We start from the raw sequence: 24,855 nt of genomic DNA, 5'->3' as shown, positions 1-24,855 counted from the left end.
TCAGCCTCCCGAGTAGTTGGGATTACCCTGCCACCATGCCTGGCTAATTTTCATATTTTTAGTACAGACAGTTTCACCATGTTGGCCAGGCTGGTCTTGGAACTCCTGACCTCATGATCCACCTGCCTCAGCCTCCCAAAGTGCCAGGATTACAGGCATGAGCCACCACACCTGGCCCAAGTTTCTTATTTCTTATGTGGTACTGGAAGGGTTAAGAGCAACTCTGGCATCAGGGCTAGTTTCAAATTCTGCATAGCCACTTTCTAACCATGAGGTTTTAGACAAGTCTAACTTCTCTGAGGTTGGGTTCCCCATCTGAGAAGCAAGGCAATGTTTATTTCAGAAGGTTTCTTTCAGGACTGCAGAGGCAACTACAGCACCTAGCATAATACCTGGACACAAGAAAAAGCACATCAGCAGTTAACCTTAGTGATAGGCAAGCAGGAAATGTAAGCACTGTTGCTCATGTGGCATTGTTCTTTTTTCTTTCTTTGTTTTGAGACAAGGTCTGGCTCTGTTACCCAGGCTGGATTTCAGTGGTGTGATCTTGGCTCACTGCAACTTCCACACCCAAGGCTCAAGCCATCCTCCCACCTTAGCCTCCCGAGTAGCTGGGGCTACCACGCCTGGCTAATTTTTTCATATTTTTTCCAAAGACGGGGTTTTGCCATATTGTCCAAGCTAGTCTTGAACTCGTGAGCTCAAGCATTCCTCCAGCCTCAACCTCACAAGGTATGAGCCACTGCACCCCATGTGACATCTTTGAAGGTGCTCCCACCATCTCTTCTGAAGAGGGGTGCTAGGCCAGGGCGCAGATACCCATTCATACTGTATGCTTCTGATTTAGGAACTGACCAAGACAATGTAAACAAAAGCTTTTAAAACTAATTTTATTCCTAAAGTTAAAATCAGCTAGCGGGTAGCACTGAAAATACACCTTCACTATACAAAACAGTGTAAACTGATTACACATTGATAAGGAATTTAGCACACACTTCTAATAAAAGAAGCTAGATGCAGCCCTTGCTATAAAAAGCTATACCTGAACAAAAATGGACATGTGGAGTCTAAGGCCCTGGCAGTCGACTAGAGAATGTCAGTTGTTCCCAATTATGTTTAAATGCAGAAACAGCAACAATGTGGAAACCTTACATTCATCAAATGTTAGCATTTAAAATATACATGACTAATAAAGTGAACATTCAGAGGAGCCACTGTTCGGCATGTTCCATGTCGGCCACTTGTGGACACTGATCTCATCCAAAGAGGACAGAAGTTTCAAACATCTGAGCAGTTTAAGTTAAAAATAGGATGAAGGAGAAATAAGAGAACAGGGTAAGTGTCCTCCCAAGACAACAGTGGCTGATGCCCACATGGCACAAACAGGCTGACTTCAATGAGTGTTCACGGGATGTGTGATAAAGCCCAGCTGAGCCCGGGAAGCTCACGTGTCCACAGGCAGACAGGCTCACGGCATGGACCAATGTTTCCACAACTCAGGATGGATCTTTCTGTCCCCACTTAGTAGTGAAAATAATGTTTAAAAATAGCTTCAGCCTTTGAACAGTAGCTTTCCAGTCCCTTCTGTGCATTGAAATGTTTGGGGGTGACTGTCCTGGTGAGGGGAGCCTCAGTTTCAGGACTTGAACACGTGCACGGCTCGCACCACATACTGCCGGCAGATGGGACACTCACTCATGCGCTTGCCACACTTGGTGCAGGTAACCATGTGCCCGCACTCCAGCAGGACACAGTCGATGACGGCATCCATGCAGATGCGACACAGGCTGTCATCTTCCTCATCCTGCAGCTGCAGCCGCTCACCATCTGAAAGGCAACAGAGAGCTAAAGCCTTGGCTTTGGTCATGGCTGGCCAGCTAGCCACCCTCCCCTTCCAAAGCTGAGCAGCCACCTGCTGAATGACCACTGCAGGCCCAATGCCACCCCAGTTTGTACAAGAAATGATCCCAACTTCTCTGCACTTTGGTTCTCTCCACTAGAAAAGGCAATGATAAAAGCTATACCTCAGGGTTTTGTAAAGAATAAAATGCTTGAAGTACCCAACAAATGTTAGTTATGTATTTCTATTTTATATCTTTGTCTAATTCAAGATGTTTGTGATAGGGATATATTACTTCTGTAACTAGAAAAAGAAACCCTCAGCTGGTCTTCTGCAGATGGGCTTTGGAGTCAGGATGCTACTGGAATTTAACTCAGTTGCCCCAGCTTTGTATCCCTGGGAACATCACAGTCTCCAGAGCCTCATCTCAGTAGGAAAAGGAGCCTTAGTTGCCCCCATAGGAAAGTTAGGAATAATTGTGCATCCTTCCCTCCCTAGCCTTAGAATCATCTCAAGCCACCCGTGTTCCTTGCCCTGCTGAAGTCTAACTTGAAAGAGATAGGCCGTCCTGGCTCTTGGCCCACCTTTACGTCTGAGAAAATATAGTCTGTGAATAAGAAAGACTACGAATAAGTTAAAGTTAACCCCAGCCTGAGATGTGGCCATAGGGCTATGGATTTGGGTGCTTCCCTTTCTACAGGTCAGAGGAGATCGAAGGGAATCATGAATAGTTGGAACAGAACAGGAATTCAAGCTTGAAAGGTCAGTAGTCTCTAGATTTAAGAGAAGTGTTTTACTGCCATTCATGGGAAGAGATTCTTGTGATCTGGGGTCTTAGTTCATGGCCCACGACTACTGGTGTGGACCTGGGGCGAAAGGATCTATGGGATGAGATGGCAGATATGCCAATGGAGAAGGCACTAGGCAACTCAAGATGAAATCAGAGTGGGCGTTGGTCTCCCTTCTGTGTGGAGGGTTCCTTCCCACTCTTTAGAACTTAGGAAAGCAGAGGAGCCAGCGTCTTGTCAGGGATATGGGAACAATCTTGGTATCAGTGACTTGGAGCCAGTCAAGCTAGGAAAGATGCCAACTGTGCTCAAAACAAAATGTGTGTTCCACCCAAGCCAGAGACTGAACTAGGGTTAGATTATACAGTGCGTTAATGGAGAAGGACACTGGAAAACATGCTATCATAATAAAAACCATGTTATATCCTACACCACAAACTACTTAAGGGTGGGAGTGGCATTATCATTGTGCACTATACATAGTTGTTGTTTACATTTATGAAGTAAACTGACTGGCCGGGCGCGGTGGCTCACGCCTGTAATCCCAGCACTTTGGGAGGCCGAGGCGGGTGGATCACAAGGTCAGGAGATCGAGACCATGGTGAAACCCCGTCTCTACTAAAAATAGAAAAAATTAGCCGGGCGTGGTGGCGGGCGCCTGTAGTCCCAGCTACTCGGGAGGCTGAGGCAGGAGAATGGCGTGAACCCGGGAGGCGGAGCTTGCAGTGAGCCGAGATTGCGCCACTGCACTCCAGCTGGGCGACAGACCGAGACTCCGTCTCAAGAAAAAAAAAAAAAAAAATGAAGTAAACTGACTTCTCCCCTCACTGCCAGAAAACCATTTCCCAGCCAGTAGCCTAGGATTTCTGAAAGCTCTGAGGATGAAGATTCCTGCATCTACCATTGTGACATCATCTTAGAAGTAGGATTGCCAAAATACTTTGTGCACCTTCTGGGCATAAACGTGTTCCTCAACAAATGCTGTATTATAACCAGCTTTTATGTTTTTTTTTTTTTTTTTTTTTTTTTTTTTTTTTTTTGAGACGGAGTCTCGCTCTGCCGCCCAGGCTGGAGTGCAGTAGCCGGATCTCAGCTCACTGCAAGCTCCGCCTCCGCGCCCGGCTAGTTTTTTGTATTTTTTTTTAGTAGAGACGGGGTTTCACCGTGTTAGCCAGGATGGTCTCGATCTCCTGACCTCGTGATCCGCCCGTCTCGGCCTCCCAAAGTGCTGGGATTACAGGCTTGGCCACCGCGCCCGGCCTATAACCAACTTTTAAAAGAGAAAACTCAAAATGATAAAAGCTAATAATGGGAGGGCTGTTGAAGCTAGACAGGAACATAAGATTTGTTAGTCTGAATACCACTGAGGGCTAGGCATGGTGGCCCTTGCCTAGTTCAGCACTAGTCTGGGCAACATAGTGAGACCCTGTCTCAATTTAAAAATACTGAAGTACACATATTACTTTTTACAATTAAAAAGAAAAAAATAAAATACAACTGAATTATTTTTTCTTGTCCATAAATGTTCTATGGGCTTGATGATGTTACCAGCTGAGGGAGAATTTCTGTGCCAAATTTCATCAATACATAGTTCAGAAGTTTTTGTTCTGTTTTGTTTTGTTTTTGAGACAGTCTTGCTCCGTCACCTAGGCTGGAGTGCAGTGGTATGACCATGGCTCCCTGCAGGCTCAAGCAGTCCTCCCCACTCAGCCTCCCACCACAGGTTGGTGCCACCACATCAGGTTTTTTTGGTTTTGTTTTTTTTGTAGGGATGGGATCTCTCTATGTTGCCCAGGCTGGTCTCAAACTCTTGGGCTCAAGTGATCCTCCCGCCTCAGCCTCCCAAAGTCCTAGAATTACAGGTGTGAGCCACCACACCCAGCCTAGTTCAGAAGTTCTTAACCTCAGCTTTTTGTGACTTAAACAAAGAAATCTACAAATAGTTGATGCTAAGAACTATGTAACAGCTGGGCTATAGGGAATTTTCCCCCTACTGTTAGATTTAAAAGTTGAGAGAACTAAGGTACTGGCCGGCCAAAGGCATTAGTGAGAAAATAAGCATTTTTACAGAGACAAGGAATTTAATTAGAGTTCTAACAAATAGTTAATTATAGTAAGAAAAACCAAATTGAATAATTTTCTAACTCACTTGGCAGTGGTGGTCTCGCAGACACAATGAACATCACATAATGAAGTTACTACTTTCCAGATCTATAAACAGGCTCATGTAACTAACTGATACTCAGTAAAATGGTTCACAGCTTTCTCAAAAATAAATTTGACTTAATTGTGACAGAAACAACCCAGTTTTTAAAAGCCTAAGGAAAAATACTATAGGGAAAAAATGAAAAGATCAACCTACAGGACTTTTGGTTTTCTTCATTCTCTTTGTATAACCGGTTTACTTTCTCTACCAGTTCCCATTTTTCACAACAGCCAGAATAGTTGACAAAATTCCGAGCCAGAATTTCCTTCAGCTGGCGCACGCTCATCCCTTCCACATCATCAAGGCTTGACAAGTCAGACAGCGAAGCTCTCGCTCTCTCCTTGGAGAGTCCGGGGTTCTGAAACCACAGAGCATCCATTAGCCTTGGTCCCACAAGTCCAGACCCTCCTCACTCTAAACTCATCACTGGCCCTGAATATTCTTCCAGTCATCTCAGCAGTCCTAGAAGTGTTTCAGTATACTGTCCTACATTCAACCAGAAGAAACATCCTGTTCTAATCTAGAGAAAGTCCACAGGATACCCTCCCTTCCTGTCAGGTTGACATGTCAGGGAAACCAAATTTTATAGGTGGCCTCACCCGATCCTCCACGTTTTCTTCATCATCATCATCCTCCTCCTCCTCCTCCTCATCATCGTCGTCGTCATCATCTTCCGTGTTTGCTGAAGTGATTTCACTTTGTACCTACACTTACACAATGTATCTCATTAGGTCAGGAATCAATCCGTATTTATCACTAGAGAAAACCTTGCCATCGATGCTCCCCATGATGACCAGAAAGCCAGCATAATCCACATCTTTGGATTCTGAATGCTGCTGAACCTTCCAAAGAGTTGGGTCTTACAAAATTGCATGAAGAACCTACCTTCCATAAAGTTAGCTCAAAACACAAATTCCTGTGTGTGTGTAAAGTTATAAAATCTAACCAAAGTATTAACTCTCTCAGGAAGGTCCCATAATGGAATGCCAAAGCCATTAAGGATATGGGATGGCACTGTGTCATTATCAAACCACCTGTAAATGGCTAGTTTAACTGGAGCCTATAAGATGCAGACAGAAAAAAGCTAAAGCTCTTGACAGGTCAGCCCAAGCATCAGGGGCATCTGATTTTAAAGATCTCAGTCCTAACACAGCATACTTAAGACAATCTAATTCCAATAAAGGCTTTCTAGACTTCACTGACAGCTGAGGCTAATTCTAGTTTTTAAAATTTCTCAATCAGAATGCTTTAGAAAAAACAAATCTCTTCAGTTTGGGTTATGTGCCGCCTTTCACATATTTTCTTTTGACTATTATTTTGACAATAGCTCTACAATAAGCTAGGTCAGTTCCCAGTTTCAAACATTCCACCCCGGCTCAAGCCTGTAATCCCAGCACTTTGGGAGGCTGCGGCGGGTGGATCACAAGGTCAGAAGTTCAAAACCAGCCTGGCCAATATGGTGAAACCCTGTCTCTACTAAAAAAAAAAAAAAAAAAAAAATACAAACATTAGCTGGGCATAGTGGCATGTACCTGTAGTCCCAGCTCCTCGGCAGGCTGAGGCAGGAGAATGGCCTGAACCTGGGAGGCGGAGCTTGCAGTGAGCCAACATTGTGCCACTGCACTCCAGCCTGGGTGACAGAATAAGACTCTGTCTCCAAAAAAAAAAAAAAAGTATGTCTGTGTGTATATATATGTATACATACATATATACATACATATATGTATATGTGTGTATATATACATATACGTGTGTGTGTGTATATATATATTCCACCCCACTGATTCCCAGGCACCATATTGTAGCATCCAGCAATCCACACCACCCAAATGGTGGTGTATGCCCAAAAGGAGTACGTAAGTCAGGTATGCCTTATGTTTGCAGCATAAATATGCCAATTCCCATTTGAGACAATAAAAAAACTCCCGGCTTAGACTTATCTAATTGACGACTACAGTATATGTTGCTTGACGACTAGGAGACATTCTGGGAAATGTGTCCCTAGGCAATTTTGTCATTGTGCGAACATCACAGTGTACTTCCACAAACCTAGATGGCACAGCCTGCTACACACCTAGGCTATAGGGCATGGCCAGCTACAAAGCCATACATCACGTTAGTGTACTGAATACTGTAGGCAGCTATAACACAGTAATAAGTATTTGTGCATCTAAACATATCTAAACACAAAAAAGGTGAAATAAAAATATGGTATTATAATCTTACAGGACCACTGCTCTGTATGTGGTCTATCATTGACCAAAACATTATTAGAGGACACAGGACTATATCTAGAAGGCAGTTAGACCAAATTTCCCTCTGCATTTATTCATTTACTAATTAAAAGACACTCTTGGCCAGATGCGGTTGGCTCACGCCTGTAATCTTAGCACTTAGGCCAAGGCAGGTAGATCACCTGAGGTCAGGAGTTCGAGAACAGCCTGACCAATATGGTGAAACCCCATCTCTACTAAAAATACAAAAATTAACTGCGTGTAATCCTAGCTACTCGGAAGACTGAGGCAGGAGAATCGCTTGAACCCAGTGGGGTGGAGGTTGCAGTGAACTGAGATCTCACCACTTCACTCCAGCCTGGGCAACAGAGTGAGTCTGTCTCAAAAAAAAAAAAAAGTCTTGCTATGTTGCCCAGGCTGGGGGTACAGTGGCTATTCGCAGTTGTGATCATGGTACACCTGCAGCCTCATACTCCTGAACTAAAGCAATCCTCCTGCCTCAGCCTCCCAAGTATCAGATTGCAGGCTCACAGCACCTCATCCAGCTTTCTTCTACTTTTAATAACCCCCTTCTTCAGAAAAGAAAATTAAATGAGAAAAAAATTTGTTCAAAACATTTCTTTCAGCAGTTTAGAATCACTCACGTACAAGTAAATATTAATTACAAGCCCTTACATGTTATTCAGTCAGGATGCCCAAGGACCTCATTGGGACAATATTATTAATTACAATCAGTAAATAGCTACATTTTTTCACTAATTCAGATGGCTCTTTCATTAACTAAATTAGAATAGTTTCACCGTAGCAAGGCAAATGGGCATGAGGCTAACTGACACTACTGATTGTTTTCTGTGGTCACTGAAACATCTGTACTAACACACAACACTACACGTGTATGTGCTGCTTTTTCACAGCCATTTCTTCAACAGTTAGTGTCTAACTGTATAAGATAGAGAAACTAAGGTAACTAAGGCCAAGAGACTGATGAGCTATTTTGGAACCCTTCAGACGGCAGACTTTGGAGCCACCTAGCACCTCAGCAGACACTATACATCAGGACAGCCTTTAAGTGTAGAGTTCAGCTGGGTGTGGAAGGTCCACTCCAGCACATGACTTGAAGTTTATCAGAAGTTGTCAAGCACTAAAGGCCCCACCATATATGGCCAAGAGTAAGCGTGCCGGGCCCTGGGTGTAATTAGTTACTCCCTCGTACCTGTGCCGGCACTCCAGATCTGGATGTCTGGTCTCCATCCATAAGCTCTCCCTGAAATGAAGACATAGTAGCAGAGGGGGCTGTATAGTTTGAAAAAAACGAACGTGTAAAAAAGCTAGAAGTCTGGGACCTTGAAGAATTCAGACTGCTTGTGTCCATGTCGTCCTCAGAGCCTAGTCCATGATGGCACAGCACTAGATCCACCAAGTCTTCCTTCTCACGACAAGTATCTATGGGTATATTTCTCAGAATGAGATACTGCCGCAGGTCCTTCACCTTCAGTCGCATTAACTGAGGGCGCTGAAATGCTGTCTCTTGTAATAAGTGACAAGTAGAACATCTACGGAGATTTTCTTGTAAAACTGAACAAACGGAGCAAAAATCCTTCTTGCAGTCACAGCAAACATGCTGAAGAAAGAAAAGCATTTGATGATAGCAAAATATAAACCATTATGAAAACATGAGTTTTCTTTCTGCCTTCTATTAAAGTTTAATTTTAGTTCTTAGCAAAGTCCCCAATGGCACCAGACTCTTTCCACAGGCATTTTCATGTTCCAAAAGCCATGAAAAACAAAATAATTCATTGCCAAGGCAGTCTGAATTCACAGAAGTTCTAATATAGGACTTTAAGAAAAACATACTCTTGTGTTAATGAATTAAAACCTTTCCGCCCCTTGGTATAAACATGTAATTAACAAAACAGAGCTTGAACCACATAGAGCAGAAAGCATAATCACACTTCCTGGTCTTTTCCTACATGAACAATTTCCCCATTTAAAGAGCAGAAGACAAAAAGCATAACACAACCTGAGAGGGAAAGAGAAAGGCAACTGATCTCTCAAGGTCAATCCAAGAAAATACAGGACCCACTAATACAGTGATCAGTAAACTGTACAGCCTAATCACAATCAAAGCCATGCCACTGCAGAAGCTTAAGAGGGCATTAAGATGTGGTTGTTTCCGCTCAGTGCATTGTTCCCACAAGCTAACATTTGTTTTTCCTTAAGTATTTCAAAAGACTAAACTAATGATCAAAGAGAACAAGGACACCTACCAATATGAGGTTCTCTGAATGACTTTCTATCTTAGTGAAAATAACTGTTAGCTAAGTATTTTATGTTGAATCTCTAAAGAGTAGTTAATTTATTGCATTCATTTCTTCATTTGAAAGTTAAGGTAAGGGATACTTTTTTGAAACTTGAATCTGAATCACAGTTACAGTAAATCATTTGTGAACAAAACTACAGACTAATAAATTTATTGCTTTAGGAAATAAACATCATCACGGAGAATAAAATGACACAAACAGGTCAAAGTTCAGGAGAAAGGATGCCTGAACATGAGAAATAATGTCTAGTCAGAAAATTTGAGCGGTATTATAATCCCTCCAAATTAAGTACTTTTCTAGATGGAAAATGGCTAATGGAACTAAGCTTTTGATATTTTTACAAACAAATGAAAATTCACTAGCTATTCAAAATAACCTACAATCAAGAATTCTGACCCATGTGTCTTGTTATGTAACATTTCATCCAACTCACCTTCTTTCTAAAGACTGAAAATGAAAGTCCACAGGCTTTACAAACTATGTTGGGCCCTTCTGTAGCTGCTGGTGGGTAGGTGGAAAACTCAGGGTTTGGTGTAAATCTGAATGGACCAGTGGCTCCTGCAAATCCTGACTGCTGGCCTCTGACAGCTCCAGTTCCCATGACTTCATTCAGCAGCCCACAGCACGAAGCCCACATAGACGTGGCACCCGCCTGAAAAGGAACACAAATCCCACAGTTTAAAGCTAAGTGGAATCTGGGCTCTCTGGGATCCTCAGGGAATACTATTCTGGAGAGGTAAGTTTGCCCTCAATAACTCTGAGATTACTGTATTCTTCTGGGCACTGAAATTTCAAGCCATTTGGAAAGAACTAATTTTCTGCTATTTCCAAAGAATATCTGGCATTGCCAATACCCATGATCTCTTGTTAAACAAAAGGAAAAGAGAACATGATCCAAATCTTATAAAACAAAAAACCTACATATCCACCCAAAACAGATACATGTACACATGCATGTTTAAGAAAAAAAAAAGACTGGATAAAAGTCTGTCCTCTGCTATATTTGGGATATGCATATACTAAAAATTCTTCATTTTTCATCTGAAATTCAAATTTTCCAGGCATGCTGTATTTTACCTGGCAACATTAGGCTGGTGGCCACTGCACTAGACACTATAGTTCTACAGTCTAAGGCAGATTTTCTCAGCTATTATTTAACAGAAATAACATCAATTTGTTTATTTATTTAAAAACAGGGTCTCGCTCTGTCACCCAGGCTGGAGTGCAGTGGCATGATCTCAGCTCACTGCAACCTGCGCCTCCTGGGTTCAAGCAATTCTCCTGCCTCAGCCTCCCGAGTAGCTAGGATTACAGGCATACGCCACACACTCGGCTAATTTATTTTTAGTAGAGATGGGGTTTCACCATGTTGTCCAGGCTGTTCTCAAATGCCTGGCCTCAAGTGATCTGCCCACCTTGGCCTCCTAAAGTGCTGGGATTACAGGTGTGAGCCACTACACCAGGCCTATAAATTTAATTTACTTCATTTCCTTAAACCTCTGTTTTCGCATTTGTAACAGTATAATATACTATGGCATATGTAAATAATTTTTTTAAATGACTAAGAAAACATCAAAACACCAACTGAAACTCTCTCTAGATTTTATTTTTTTTACCTGAAGTTGTAGACAAACCAGAATAGATTTTAATGTATTATGTGTAATTTATTTTCTCTGAAATTTTCTCTACTTTCCAAATTCTTTTTCTTTTTTTTTTTTTTTGAGACAGAACTTCGCTCTTGTTGCCCAGACCGGAGTGCAATGGCGCGATCTCGGTTAACTGCAACCTCCACCTCCCAGGATCAAGCGATTCTCCTGCCTCAGCCTCCCGAGTAACTGGGATTACAGGCACCTGCCATGTCCAGCTAATTTTTTGTATTTTTGGTAGAGAACATGGGGCTTCACCATGTTGACCATGGCTGGTCTCGAACTCCTGACCTCAGGTGATCCACCCACCTCGGCCTCCCAAAGTGCTGGAATTACAGGCATGAGCCACCGTGCCCAGCCTCCTAGCTTTCAGCGAGGGCCAAAGGCACAAGAATCGCTTGAATTCGGGAGGCAGAGATTGTCGTGATCCGAGATCACTCCGCTGCACTCCAGGCTGGGCGACAGAGCGAGAGTCTATCTCAAAATAAAAAAAACAAAACAAAAAAAAACAGCAACAACAGGAAAGTATTTTTTATTCTACCTTTTCAAACTGAAGATACTAAACATGATTTTTAATGACTTGATAAACATGATGACCTTCCAAGGCGTAAGGGCTATTTGCCACTCCACTAAATGGCCCAGAACTAATGTATTGCTTGCTATGGTTTTTCCTTGTCTCTTCCCTCTCTCTGAGCCACCATGGCTATCACTATACCTGCCCAGAGTAACCTGTCTCTTTTTTAACTGCAGTCTCAGAAACCTGATAACCACAGTTGTTACAAGTATACATAAAAGAATAAATTTTCAGTGAGGGCCAAAGGCATTTTCCCATGCTTAAAATAAAAGCTACAGTGTTTAGAACGAATAGGCTTTTGCTTCTTGTCCTAATTCTTAAGCATATTCTAAAATCTAGATAATGTGATAGGTAATGGAAGTCGAGATAGCTGAGGTGTTATTTAAAATGGCAGCACATAATAATACAGTTCCATTTATTTTATTATCTGATTCTGTCAAACATTTACTGTTTGTCCAGCAAGCTCTTAAAACAAAAAGCAAATAAAAAGCCCTCAACCTTAAAAGGCAAAAGGCAACTTGGAATGCAAAAGAAGGATAAAGGCTGTTTCTGCTATTACCCAGAAGTAATGTTGTATTGTAAAGAACAAACCACAACACAAGGTTCAGTCTGAAGTATCAAAGCCGAGGATTTCAATATTATAAATCTTCACACCCTATAATTCTCAAGAAATAGTGATGCCTTTAAGTCAGATAAAGCCGTGCGCGGTGGCACATGCCTGTAATCCCAGCACTTTGGGAGGCTGAGGCAAGTAGATCATGAGGTCAGGAGTTCAAGAGCAGTCTGGCCAACATAGTGAAGCCCCCTTCTCTACTAAAAATACAAAAATTAGTGGGCCAGGCACGGTGGCTCACGCCTGTAATCCCAGCACTTTGGGAGGCTGAGGCAGGAGGATCATGAGGTCAGGAGATCAAGACCATCCTGGCTAATAGGGTGAAACCCCGTCTCTACTAAAAATATAAAAAATTAACGAGGCGTGGTGGTGGGTGCCTGTAGTCCCAGCTACTCGGGAGGCTGAGGCAGGAGAATGGTGTGAACCCGGGAGGCGGACCTTGCCATGAGCTAAGATTGCGCCACTGCACTCCAGCCTGGGTGACAGAGTGAGACTCCATCTCAAAAAAATTTAATAATAATAAAGTTAGTGTTCTTTTAAGTAAAGGATTCATCCACAGTTCTTTAGAGTATGCACTCTTAAAACAACCGGAAAAACTTTGTTTTAAAACATTCAGTTTGCATGTTACAGTTTTTGGGGAAAAAAATACTTCAACTGCAGAAAATACTCCCAGGATAAGCTTCGCTTCATTCCAGGAGTTAATAGAAGTGCAGTTTTGCAAAGCTTTAGCTTCCTACTAATGTAGCTACGAAACCAACAGCTCTCTCAGCTTGTATCCCCTTCTAATTCATGTCTGATGTTGCCTCCTGGACTATAGTGAAAGTTCCTCATGGACAAAAACTTATCTTTCTCCTGCTCCTCTTTCTACCATCCTATGACTGACAAATAACTGTAAAAAATTTCTATTATCTCTTCACAGGCAATGTAACATTATTAAAATTTTACATGCTACTTAGAAAGTTCAAAATGTGTTTTTTGGTAAAGAAGACCAAAAATCGGCCGGGCGCGGTGGCTCAAGCCTGTAATCCCAGCACTTTGGGAGGCCGAGACGGGTGGATCACGAGGTCAGGAGATCGAGACCATCCTGGCTAACACGGTGAAACCCTGTCTCTACTAAAAAATACAAAAAACTAGCCGGGCGTGGTGGCGGGCGCCTGTAGTCCCAGCTACTCGGGAGGCTGAGGCAGGAGAATGGTGTAAACCCAGGAGGCGGAGCTTGCAGTGAGCTGAGATCCGGCCACTGCACTCCAGCCTGGGCGACAGAGCGAGACTCCATCTCAAAAAAAAAAAAAAAAAAAGAAGACCAAAAATCTCAAATGACACTCTCTTTTAAAAGCAGCACTCTCAGAAATTATGACCTTTTTATCAGGGATAGTTTTACAATGAATTAGGGAAGGATACAATTTTTCAAACCATGTTAGTGAGTATGAGCATTAAAATTCTAGGCTGAATTTTTTTTTTTCCCAACTACACAGCTCTGGTAAAGGGAATAGAAGGACTTATTTTGGGAAAACAGATGGATTCCCTGTGTAGATACCAATTTTGGAGGGGGACAATTTTGTCCCATTCCTCATGTTTCTATACAAGGAAGGGAATTTCCTCTTGGTTCCCCAGAAAGAAAATGAAGAAAAACACTTAATTCAGCCACTTATTATAAAATAAAAATTTAAAAACAGCCCAGGAATAGTGGCTCACACCTGTAATCCCAGCACTTTAGGTGGCCAAGGTGGGAGGATTGTTTGAGGCCAGGTCAAGACCAGCCTGGGCAACAACAGGGAGACTCTATCTCTACAAAAAATACAATTAGCCAAGTGTGGTGGCATGTGCCTGTGGTCCCAGCTACTCGGAGGCTGAGGCAAAAGTATCGCTTGAGCCTGGAAGGTCAAAGCTATGGTGAGCTATGCTTACACCACCACATTCCAGCCCGGGTGACAGAGTGAGACCCTGTCTCAAAAACAAATAAATAAAAAAGCCCAAGTCAACCTCCAAAGTATCCCAGGCAAAAATGATGCTATAACCCAATATTCGGTACAACTCAGATACATATTAACTATTGTCAGCCAAATACTACAGGAATAGAAAGGAAAGAAGCAATCCTGAAAAATTCAGGTTGTACCCTCATTAGGATCTGTGAACTTAAATTTGGGCAAAATCTTCCAATGAAAGCATGATCTCCCAATGAGAGAATAACCTTAGCAGCATATTGAAGGGCAAATCCACTTACAGTTATCCACTCTGAGAGGAGCATTTGCAACACTCCAGCTTTCTGGAAAGTTCAGAAATTTGAAGCAGGGGAAGCCCCTGTCACTAGTTTATTTGAAGTATTTTTCTTTCCCATCCAGCTTTTTTTTTTTTTTTTTTTTTAGAGACAGAGTCTTGCTCTGTTGCCCAGGCTGGAGTGCAGTGGCACAATCTCGGCTCACTGCAACCTCTGCTTCCCGGGTTCAAGCGATTCTCCCGTTTCAGCCTCCCGAGTAGCCGAGATTACAGGCACACACCACCACACCCAGCTAATTTTTGTATTTTTAATAGAGACGGGGTTTCACCATGTTGGTTAGGCTGCTCTCAACTCCTGACCTCGTGATCCCCCCGCCTCAGCCTCCCAAAGTGCTGGGATTACAGGCATGAGCCACTGTGCCCGGCCCCATCCAGCATATTTGAAATCTTAATTTCCATCTCCCCTTTAAGCCCCATGTTTCCTGGCATCCCAGTGCTGAAATGAACAGAATTTCTTTACATTCATTTCAGCACTGAGGTGCTAGGAAACACTGCCCCCGCTGCCCTTCATTGGAACGGGTGTTTTAGTCCTGTACCTTGGTAGCTGCTGTACCTCTTGCTAAGGGCTTGTCTAGGGTTGTGAAACTGCCCTTAAGAGAGTGCTTTTCAGCCTCGGCTGCCCGTTGGACTCACCAGGCAAGTCTTTAAAAATACTGATGCCTGGGGTCCCAGCCCCAGAGATTCTGATTTCACTGGTCTGTGGTACAGCCTGGGCACCAGAATTTTTTTGAAAACTCCCTGGGTAATTGTGATATACAGGCCAGGTTAAAAGCTTAAGACCTGCTCAGTCAAAGGGAAGATATCTTCTTCCTGCCTATACTGTTTCAGCTGGAACATCACCCTCCACAAATTCCTGAGTGGAAAGGGCTGTGGTTACTTTGGAAGCCTGTGGCCCTAGAGTTCTGGGACTAATGCCTCAGCCACATGCTCCCCAAGAACTGTCTACATGTTTTTCTGTTGTGGGATATGTAGTATTTCACATCCCACTTTGGTTTTACCCAATCCTTTAAGAAAGGGTCAGCTAAGTTTTGGCCGGGCCTTGTGGTTCATGCCTATAATCCTAGCAGTTTGGGAGGCCAAGGTCGGCACGTCACCTGAGGTCAGGAGTTTGAGACCAGCCTGGCCAACTGGGTAAAACCCTGTCTCTACTAAAAATACAAAAATTAGCCGGGCGTGGTGGTGCACGCCTGTGGTCCAAGCTACTCGAGAGGCTGAGGCAGGAGAATTGTTTGAACCTGGGAGCTGGAGGTTGCAGTGAGCAGAGATCACACCACTGCACCATTGCACTCTAGCCTGGGCAACCGAGCAAGACTCCATCTCCCAAAAAAAAAAAAAAGGGTCAGCTGAGTTGTTAACAATCTAATCTGATTCTTCAATGAATCCCTTTCCTTTTTACAACATATTGGCCTGTAACTTTAGCTGGACTTTGGTGCTCTCCTTGATTTTATTTGCTCTTTGCTTTTGGGCCCAAACTTTTATTTCCCACCTTAACTCCTCCGCATGTTTTCTTGTGTGAAATCTCACAATATTAGGAGAAAGTCAGTGATTTCTGGGTCTATCAAAAGCACCCATTGTTCAAAGTATTTTTGTCCTCCTTCACCTCCAGGTTGAAGAATCCATCCAAAAGATAAATCCTTCCAAGCTTGGACTTCATCTACCTGGTTCTCTTTTAGTATGTTTCATCTTCCTGTACTTTCTCATAAATTTCAGAAATTTATTCCGCATGTCCCCTCAGGGCAAAGGCATCTCAACCTTCAACTGTCACCTTGACATTCACCTAATAGTGCTTGAAGTGTCCTATACTGATCTTTCCCCCTTAAATCTGTCCACATTTTCTAGTTTTTATTTATTTATTTATTTGTTTGTTTGTTTGTTTTTGAGAGAGTTTTACTCTTGTTACCCAGGCTGGAGTGCAGTGGTACGATCTCAGCTCACTGCAACCTCTGCCTCTTGGGTGTAAGTGATTCTCGTGCCTCAGCCTCCCGAATAGCTGTGATTACACTTGCCCGACACCACACACCCTGGTAATTTTTTGTATTTTTAGTAGAGATGGGGTTTCACCATGTTGGTCAGGCTGGTCTCGAACTCCTGACCTCAGGTGATCCGCCTGCCTTGGCCTCCCAAAGTGTTGGGATTACAGGTGTGAGCCACCGCACCCAGCCATTTATTTTTATTTTTTTAGAGATGGGGTCTCGATATGCTGCCCAGGCTGATCTCAAACTCCAGGGCTCAAGGGATCCTTCTGTTTCAGCCTCCCAAATCACTGGGATTACAGGCATGAGCTACCACGCTTGGCCCATATTTTCTCTTATGTCTTGACGGAACCTATAAAAGCAGTTGGAGAACTATTTAAGAGACCATTTCGCCAAGAGTTTATTGAATCTGAGCTCTTACAGTGGAGAGGGGGACAAGGGATGGGGAGAACATACGCCAATCTATTTTCTGAGCTCTTCACACTCTGCCTCTATTATATTTCCTTGGAACCCTGTTACCGTGTCCAATAGGGTCATAACCAACAAGGATCCCTCTTCTGCACCCTCCTTTTAAAAGCTTGAGACCTAAGTTCATGTTCTTTCCTGTTCCATTTCTGTCTTCCCTATACTTCCAGATCTTCCTCCAGTTAAATTAGCCTGTATTCCTTTATTTTTCTTTTATTCACTCATTGCTTCCATATTGATAGTAAGACTGAAGCATCTTCTACAGACCACTCCATTTCCTCCTAGATTTTGAGCAAACCCAATTCCTAGAAAGACAGCATACTAGGCGGAGCCCTTGGGCTTCCGAATTTGCAGTCAGTTCACTGAGTTGTATACTAGGCATACCCCCACCTTTGGCTTCTGACAGTACAGTAGGCATACCCCTTTGGCTTCTGAATTTGCAGTCGATTCACTGGCCTCAATTCCAAAGTGATGTCTTCTTTATGGAAGGGTCATCATCCATTATTTGTTCATTGGGGGAAAAAATCCTACAGTTATTCCTCCGTGAATAAAGCCCAAAGCCAGATCTCTGAAAAGCCTAGAACTTTGAAAATGCAAGCCATGATCTGGGCTTCCATGAGCTACTTGGGGAACTTAGTTGGCAGCAAAACTCCATGGGTTATACCACATGAATCCAAGTGGTATTTAAGAATTATAACCCTTTTTCTAACAGGTTAGAAAGAACAATAATCTGGGGAAAAGGGAGGGAGGGAGGAAGGGAACAAGGGGTGAAAAACTATTGGGTACTGTGTTCACTACCTGCTGACGGGACCAATTGTAACCCAAACTTTACCATCACTCAGTATACCCATGTAACAAATCTGTACATGTACCCCCAAATCTAAAAGTTGAAATTGTATTTTAAAAAAAGAACACTAATCTGTGAAGACAGCTAAATTTCCTCTCTTGACCATGAATGTAGTTTAAAACAACACAGAGAATAAGAGAATGAGGCAACTGTTTGCCTATGCCTAGCACAAAACTCCAAGCTCAGAGAATTTACCTGTGTCGGGAGTTTATTTTCTAGCCATCAATGATTACTAAAAATAAATGACTTGTTCTTGATAGTCTAATCCCTTTCCTACCCACTCTCTTAAGCCAAAGCAGCTCTCAGTAGAGCAGCCATAGGACCATGGTCTGCCTGGCTTCTATCAGTTAAAAACCAGGTATCATATTAAAAACTTACACCTAACAGGGCACGGTGGCTCACGCCTGTAATCCTAGCACTTTGGGAGGCTGAAGTGGGCGGACTGCCTGAGCTCAGGAGTTCAAGACCAGCGTGGGCAACATGGTGAAACACCATCTCTACTGAAATACAAAAAGTCAGTCGGGCATGGTGGTGGGCACCTGTAGTCCCAGCCACTTGGCAGGTTGAGGCACGAGAATCATTTGAACTGGGAGGTGGAGGTTGCAGTGAGCTGAGATGACGCCACTGTACTCCAGCCTGGGTGACTGAGCAAGACTCTATCTCAAAAAAAAAAAAAAAAAAAAACAACTTACACATCCCGGCCGGGCGTGGTGGCTCACGCCTGTAATCCCAGCACTTTGGGAGGCCAAGATGCGTGGATCACGAGGTCAGGAAATCAAGACCATCCTGGCCAACATAGTGAAACCCCATCTCCACTAAAAATATAAAAATTAGCTGGGCATGGTGGTGCATGCCTGTAATCCCAGCTACTTGGGAGGCAGAGGCAGGAGAATCCCTTGAACCAGGGAGTTGGAGGTTGCAATGAGCCGAGATTGCACCACAGCACTCTAGCCTGGTGACAGAGCAAGACTCCGTCTCAAAAAAAAAAAAAAACCAACAGCAACAAAAAACCTTACACATCTCATAACAAGAAATTAAATTCTATTTTTTTTTTTGAGATGGAGTCTCACTCTGTCGCCTGGTCTGGAGTACAGTGGCCGGATCTCAGCTCACTGCAAGCTCCGCCTCCCGGGTTTACGCCATTCTCCTGCCTCAGCCTCCCGAGTAGCTGGGATTACAGGCACCCGCCACCTCGCCCGGCTAGTTTTTTGTATTTTTTTAGTAGAGACGGGGTTTCACTGTGTTAGCCAGGATGGTCTCGATCTCCTGGCCTCGTGATCCGCCCGTCTCAGCCTCCCAAAGTGCTGGGATTACAGGCTTGAGCCACCGTGCCCGGCCAGAAATTAAATTCTAAAACCTGCCTTGGACTGCCTCAGACACCTAGATATCCTCCTGTCATTCTCGTATCCAATGCCAGTTCTCTTTTCTTCAAAGACAGTGCACCAAGATTTTAGGGAGCCAGTAACAGTACCTTTTTTCCACATCCAACTTGGAGCTAATTAAGAAATAAGACAGAGGCTGGGTACAGTGGCTCACGCCTGTAATCCAGCACTTTGGGAGGCTGAGGCAGGATGATCATCTGAGGTCAGGAGTTCCAGACCAGCCTGGTCAACATGGTGAAACCCCGTCTCTACTAAAAATACAAAAACTAGCCAGGCATGGTGGTGTATGCCTGTAATCCCAGCTACTCGGAAGGGTGAGGCAGGAGAATTGCTTGAAGCTGGGAGGCGGAGGTTGCAGTAAGCAGAGACTGTACCACTGCACTCCAGCCTAGGTGACAGAGCAAGACCCCAGTCTCAAAAAAAAAAAAAAAAAGAAGAAGAAATAAGACAAATAGAAGTTAAAATGTTTGGCTTTACTGATAGCATCAACTGGAGAACAGGACCTTAGCTCTGCAGCCAACAAGTCTGGATAATATACAGCTGACCAAGAGCAGCTTACCACCTAGTTGAGTGGAGACCAGAATTCCATCTTCACTACAGGAAGACAGATGTGAGAAGGTCCCAGAAAGTACTGAGCCAAGCATGTCAGTTCCTTCGCTGAAACTCCTCAATATTCAAGTCCCCCTTTTTCCTCCAGTAGCAGAGACTGACTGTGTTTCTCCCATACTGTTCCTTTCCCAAAAATGAATTAGAAGCCCCCTCTCCTCTGTAGGAGCAAAGGGGAGGAAACAAATGGGAGGGAGAAGAATACAAACCTAAATAATCTGCATAAGAGTAGGAATGACAGTTTCTGGCCAATAAGGTTATAAGGACTCTCTCAGGTTCCTCAGTCAGATTCAAATAATATAAGCCCATGAAACATCATTACAGTCAACAAAAACAAGAGGAAAGGTGTTCTGTTTCTTTGCAAGAGCAGTAGCCCAGCTCTCTTTCTGGCACAGTGCCAGGATTTTCAAATGGCCTCAAGGTTCAGCTGTCTTTGCTTCTGTGTGTGTATAATCTAATATGCTTTCAGAATCCCTATGGGGAGAAAATACTTCAAAATGCTCAATTTAAAGAATTCACAAGTTTACCACAAATTGTCAATCCTAAACTACATCAGGATGTGATCCCTTTTAATGATTCCATTAAATATAGTACCAACCAGCCAGACTGGAATGAAGAATCAGAAGAGCTATGGTGGTTTCCATAAAAATTAAATGACAGGCTAGGCGCAGTGGCTCACACCTCTAATCCCAGCACTTTAGGAGGCCGAGATGGGCGGGATCACTTGAGGTCAGGAGTTCGAGACTAGACTAGCCAAGATGGTGAAACCCGGTCTCTACTAAAAATACCAAAAAAAATTAGCGGGGTGTAGTGGTGTGTGCCTGTAGTCCCAGCTACACAGGAGGCTGAGGCAGGAGAATCATTTGAGGTGGAGGCTGCAGTGAGCTGAGATGGTGCCATAGCACTCCAGCCTGGGCAACGGAGACTCCATCTCAAAAAAAAAAGATTTTTTTTTTTGGGGGGAGAGAAGGAAAAAGAAAGTTTATGAGTATGAAAACAGAAAACTAGGCCGGGTATGGTGGCTCAAGCCTGTAATCCTAGCAGTTTGGGAGGCCGAGGCGGGCGGACTGCCTGAGTTCAGGAGTTTTAGACCAGCCTGGGCAACATGGTGACACCCCGTCTCTACTAAAATACAAAACAATAAATAAATAAATAAATTAGCCAGGCGTGGCAGCTACTCGGGAAGCTGAGGCAGGAGAACTGCTTCAACCTGGGAGGCAGAGGTTGCAGTGAGCTGAGATCGTGTCACTACATTCCAGCCTGAAGACAGAGTGAGACTCCGTCTCAAAAAAAAAAAAAAAGAAAGAAACAGAAAACTAAATGATCTACGTCATTCACTTTTTATTAAACTAGGTAAATAGCAATGTAATAATAATGCCATAGATTCTTCTCATAAGAGTCTACCTTGCTTGCCATAACTCTAAGTTAAATATGTTATTTACATAGTTATTTTAAGGATGAACCTAGAAGTTTTAAATTCAAAAATAATTGTCTCGGATGCTACATGAATCTACAAGGACCAAGGAGGGATACAGTTCTTCCACCAGTGAAAGCTTCCTCAGAGAACTCACCCACTGTATGTTCAGGGTTTGTTTTAAACTCTGGACAACCTTAAGTTTGCTAAAATTCAATGTTCTGTGTTAAACGACAGGAAAAAGATGTATTAAATCTTAGCAACAGTGATATAAAATAATCAGTTTTACAGTTTAATCCTTGGTTAGGTTAAACTTTCCTACATAACTTAAAGCAAAGCAGAAAAAACAGCTGACAAAGCAAATCTTTATCCTTTCTTTTTTTTTTTTTTTTGAGACAGAGTCTCACTCTGTCGCCCAGGCTGGAGTACAGTAGCGTGATCTTGGCTCACTGCAAGCTCCGCCTCCCGGGTTCACGCCATTCTCCTGCCTCAGACTCCCCAGGAGCTGGGACTACAGGCACCCGCCACCACGCCCGGCTAATTTTTTGTATTTTTAGTAGAGACGGGGTTTCACCATGTTAGCCAGGATGGTCTCCATCTCCTGACCTTGTGATCTGCCTGCCTCGGCCTCCCAAAGTGCTGGTATTACAGGCGTGAGCCACTGCGCCCGGCCTCTTTATCCTATTTAGAGTCATTTGAGAAACATATGTTCCTTAGAATGTGAAAGGATTTCTTATCAAAACTGCTGCTTCAACTGAAATACAATATGCAGGGACCTAACTCTTTCTTAGTGACCAAATATCCGACCATATACCACAAAGGAAGAAATTCTACATCCTAAATTATTTCTCTCATACCATTTGGACATTAAGCAGGTTGCAAAAACAGATGATGAACTCTAAAACGTAATACTTTTAGACAAGACATTGGTCAAACTGATAGATTATTACAATAATGTGTGCTATAGATATAAATGTTACCTTCCTCATGCTTGGATTTTTGTTTTCTTTTTTTAACAGTATACTTGATCCTTAGCACCACTCCCCCACCTTTCAGAGAAAAAAAAAGGAAAAGGAATTACATTCAGTAGATTACTTTCTCCTTGATAGCTCATTTTGAGCTTGGAAGAACAAACGAGATTAGCACAATTAACGGTGAGATCAATATAAATAAGGAAAAATGGGAAAAAGGATTAAATCAAATTAACACAGAGCACCAATTTGGATTTTTTTTTTTTATCCCTTATGGGAAATTGATTGGATGTTACTGTAAGGTTAAAAAGTTACTTGAGTCTGAGAGGTAAGACCTATTTCAAAACATCAGTTTCTAAACCAAACCAAACCAAACCATAACACCAAAGGGAGAAAGTAAATACCCATTCCACACATACACTAAAACCAGCTGCTCTAGGTTTGAGTGGACATGTACTTATCTATATAATTGCTTAGCTTTTTTTTGTTTTTAACTGTTTAACTTTTTTTTCCTTTTTTTCTTTTTAAAATAATTTTTAATAGAGACAGGGTTTTGCTATGTTGGCCAAGCTGGTCTCGAACTCCTGATCTCAAGTAATCCGCCTGCCTCGGCCTCCCGAAGTGCTGGGATTACAGGCATGAGCCACTGCGCCCGGCCAGATATACTTGCTTAGCTTTTAATGTAATTTTAATTCCACAGAAAGAAGTATTTCCTTACATGAACATTCACATGTTAGCATTCCATGACATCAGGAATCAGTCTCTGCCCAGAAATCTACAGATGAGCATACTCACAATTAAACAATTTCAATATAAATCAACATTAAGTTAAATAATAAACATTTAACAGCCCAAATCCTAAGTGGTGTAAACCCAGTTTCACAAAAACAAAAGCATCATTTATAACTCATCTTGCACAGGCTGATGTCTATTCAGGTCTGTATTTTGCTTCTGAAAATATATATCTTTTCTACAATTTCAATTGCCACCCAACTTTGTTTCTAAAATTTCAACTTGGAAAGTAGTACCTTCCACTTCAATTCAAAAACCACGTCTGTTTTCAAAGAACTTGTTTCAAAATTTCAACACTGGACTTGTCCCTAATTCTTTCCTTGGATAGTTAGTTCCTTAATGGGCCCCAAATTTAGTATTAATAAAGATACTGACATTCTTCGAGGCATTAAAGATCCCTGCTTTGTTTTTGGATCTTAACACGGCAGAGGCTGGTTTTCAGGAAATAAAGCTACTTTCTAGATATTTTAATAGATATTTCAAGCTGGAATAATATTTTATAACTAAACTGGAAAGTTAAAAATAAGCTTTTACAATATCCTCGTACTTCAAGGCACAGTTCCAAAGTTACCTATAGCAAAAATATTCCTTGCTTTCTGCAGCCAGAAGTATCCTTTCTTGCTCCTAAGGGTTTTGCCTCCGCTTTTTTTTTTTTTTTTTTTTTGATACCTATAGCCGTCTCCCATGTAATATGATTACTTGCAAATAACTCTTCTTTTGAATGGTAAACTCCTTCCCAAGGGGTGGGACTGTATGTTGAATTCTCCTCACCATGTCTCACTCTTGGCTAACGCACAGAAAACGTTCAACAAAATATATGCTGAATTTCTGTGACCAGTCGACACTCCTTTTCAATCTTCCATAGTAAATCTTCGACGCTTTTTGGAGATAGCGTTAATCTAGCAGCTCACCTGCTAGATGACCCACCCCCAGCACACCTCTGCACTGAGATTAACGAAATCGTCTAGGTCTGAAAGTTATCATCGCCTTATGACTCATCCCACTTGGTTTGAGTTCGGCAAATGAATCAATACCTGAGCTGACTACTGTTCACAGAGCTCTTCAGAACTCTCAGCGATCGGGTTGAGAATCATCTCTCAGAAGTAGGCCGGAACCCCCGCTCCCTTTCTCCCTTTTCTTCAACTTCTCATCAGTAATGCTCCCACGCTCTCACTCCCACCTTGGAGAACTCAAGCTGCCAAATTCCTTGCTGCGTTTACCTAGCGGCGATGGAGGCACATCCAGCCTTCTCTAGGTCGCGGCCCCGACGAGCAGCCTAAGAAGCACCCCTTCCGGGTGGCATCCCCGCCCTGAGAGTTCTCTAACCCGTTAACCTGGCCCCGGCCTCACCACCCCCTGCACCCCTCCTGTTCTCCTCGGTCCCACGATGTCCCCAGCACTTGGGTTAGCTCAAGGACTCGGGGCGGGAGAGGGCACGCCGCGCACCAAGGGACCGAGGCTGAGGCGAGCCCTGGTGGCTCTGCCTCAGGCCCCCGAGGAGGCGCACAGGGCCCGGCGCAGAGAGAGGCCCACCCGGCGCGAACACTGGGGGCGCCCGGCTTCTCCCCACCGCTCGGGTCGCTGACGGGGGTGGCACTGGAGGAGCTCAAGAGGGTCCGGGAGCCTGCCCTGGGCCGGTTGGGGCCCCTGAAGCCGGGCGGGCGACCCCCCTCAGCGCAGCTCTCCGAGATGCCGACTAGGTAACCGCTAAGGCGGAAAGAAAGGAGGCGCTTCAGGTGCCCTGGCTGGATAGGATTGGCGAGGAGAGTCTGTCCGGCTCCACCGGCCCCTCACCTTCATGGCCGCGACCGCCTCGGCTCGGCCGGCTCTACCAGGAAACTCAGCACCATAGCAGCTCTTCGCACTGCCGACCTCCTTCCCTCTGGGCGGCGATTACGGCGCCTCT

At 43.5% G+C, this 24,855-nt stretch overlaps 1 protein-coding gene and 2 long non-coding RNA genes across 7 annotated transcripts; 1 reads left to right on the top strand and 2 right to left on the bottom strand.

Annotated features, from left to right (window-relative positions):
- Positions 1-874: 874 nt before the first annotated feature.
- On the bottom strand, positions 875-24,855 carry RNF34 (ring finger protein 34). 5 transcript variants are annotated; one of them, XM_077952504.1, is made up of 8 exons: positions 24,744-24,855; positions 22,876-22,932; positions 22,167-22,235; positions 9,823-10,041; positions 8,282-8,689; positions 5,434-5,538; positions 4,991-5,192; positions 875-1,827 (listed from the first exon to the last, which is right to left on the bottom strand). In XM_077952504.1, exons 3-8 carry the CDS (start codon positions 22,173-22,175, stop codon positions 1,637-1,639), a joined length of 1,134 nt encoding a protein of 377 aa, XP_077808630.1. In that variant the 5' UTR covers positions 22,176-22,235; positions 22,876-22,932; positions 24,744-24,855; the 3' UTR covers positions 875-1,636. The 5 variants fall into 5 exon arrangements, 4 of the variants coding, with proteins under 4 accessions (XP_077808630.1, XP_015008461.1, XP_077808631.1 ...); XM_015152975.3 differs by lacking the exon at positions 22,876-22,932; XR_013400571.1 differs by lacking the exons at positions 22,167-22,235; positions 22,876-22,932 and having other exon boundaries at positions 4,778-5,192.
- On the bottom strand, positions 11,090-12,431 carry LOC144333173 (uncharacterized). The gene is made up of 2 exons (XR_013401626.1): positions 11,484-12,431; positions 11,090-11,175 (listed from the first exon to the last, which is right to left on the bottom strand). It is a non-coding gene; the product is annotated as an uncharacterized LOC144333173 (long non-coding RNA).
- LOC144333177 (uncharacterized) lies at positions 16,331-18,434 on the top strand. Its single transcript, XR_013401630.1, has 2 exons — positions 16,331-16,409; positions 16,843-18,434. It is a non-coding gene; the product is annotated as an uncharacterized LOC144333177 (long non-coding RNA).

The sequence above is a fragment of the Macaca mulatta genome, chromosome 11 (assembly GCF_049350105.2).
Source record: "Macaca mulatta isolate MMU2019108-1 chromosome 11, T2T-MMU8v2.0, whole genome shotgun sequence".
In the NCBI taxonomy this organism is placed as follows: Eukaryota; Metazoa; Chordata; class Mammalia; order Primates; family Cercopithecidae; genus Macaca; species Macaca mulatta.
Note: the sequence above shows the minus strand (reverse complement) of the source record. Positions and strands in the feature narration are given on the sequence as shown.

What these genes read in the sequence shown, in the direction of transcription:
- RNF34 (XM_077952504.1), bottom strand. An exon ending in GATCTGGAGTGCCGGCACAG is followed by an intron (nt 5,539 to 8,281) that starts GTACGAGGGAGT and finishes GTGTAAGTGTAG; the next exon opens with GTACAAAGTGAAATCACTTC. An exon ending in TGAAGAAAACCAAAAGTCCT is followed by an intron (nt 1,828 to 4,990) that starts GTAGGTTGATCT and finishes GTTGCCTTTCAG; the next exon opens with ATGGTGAGCGGCTGCAGCTG.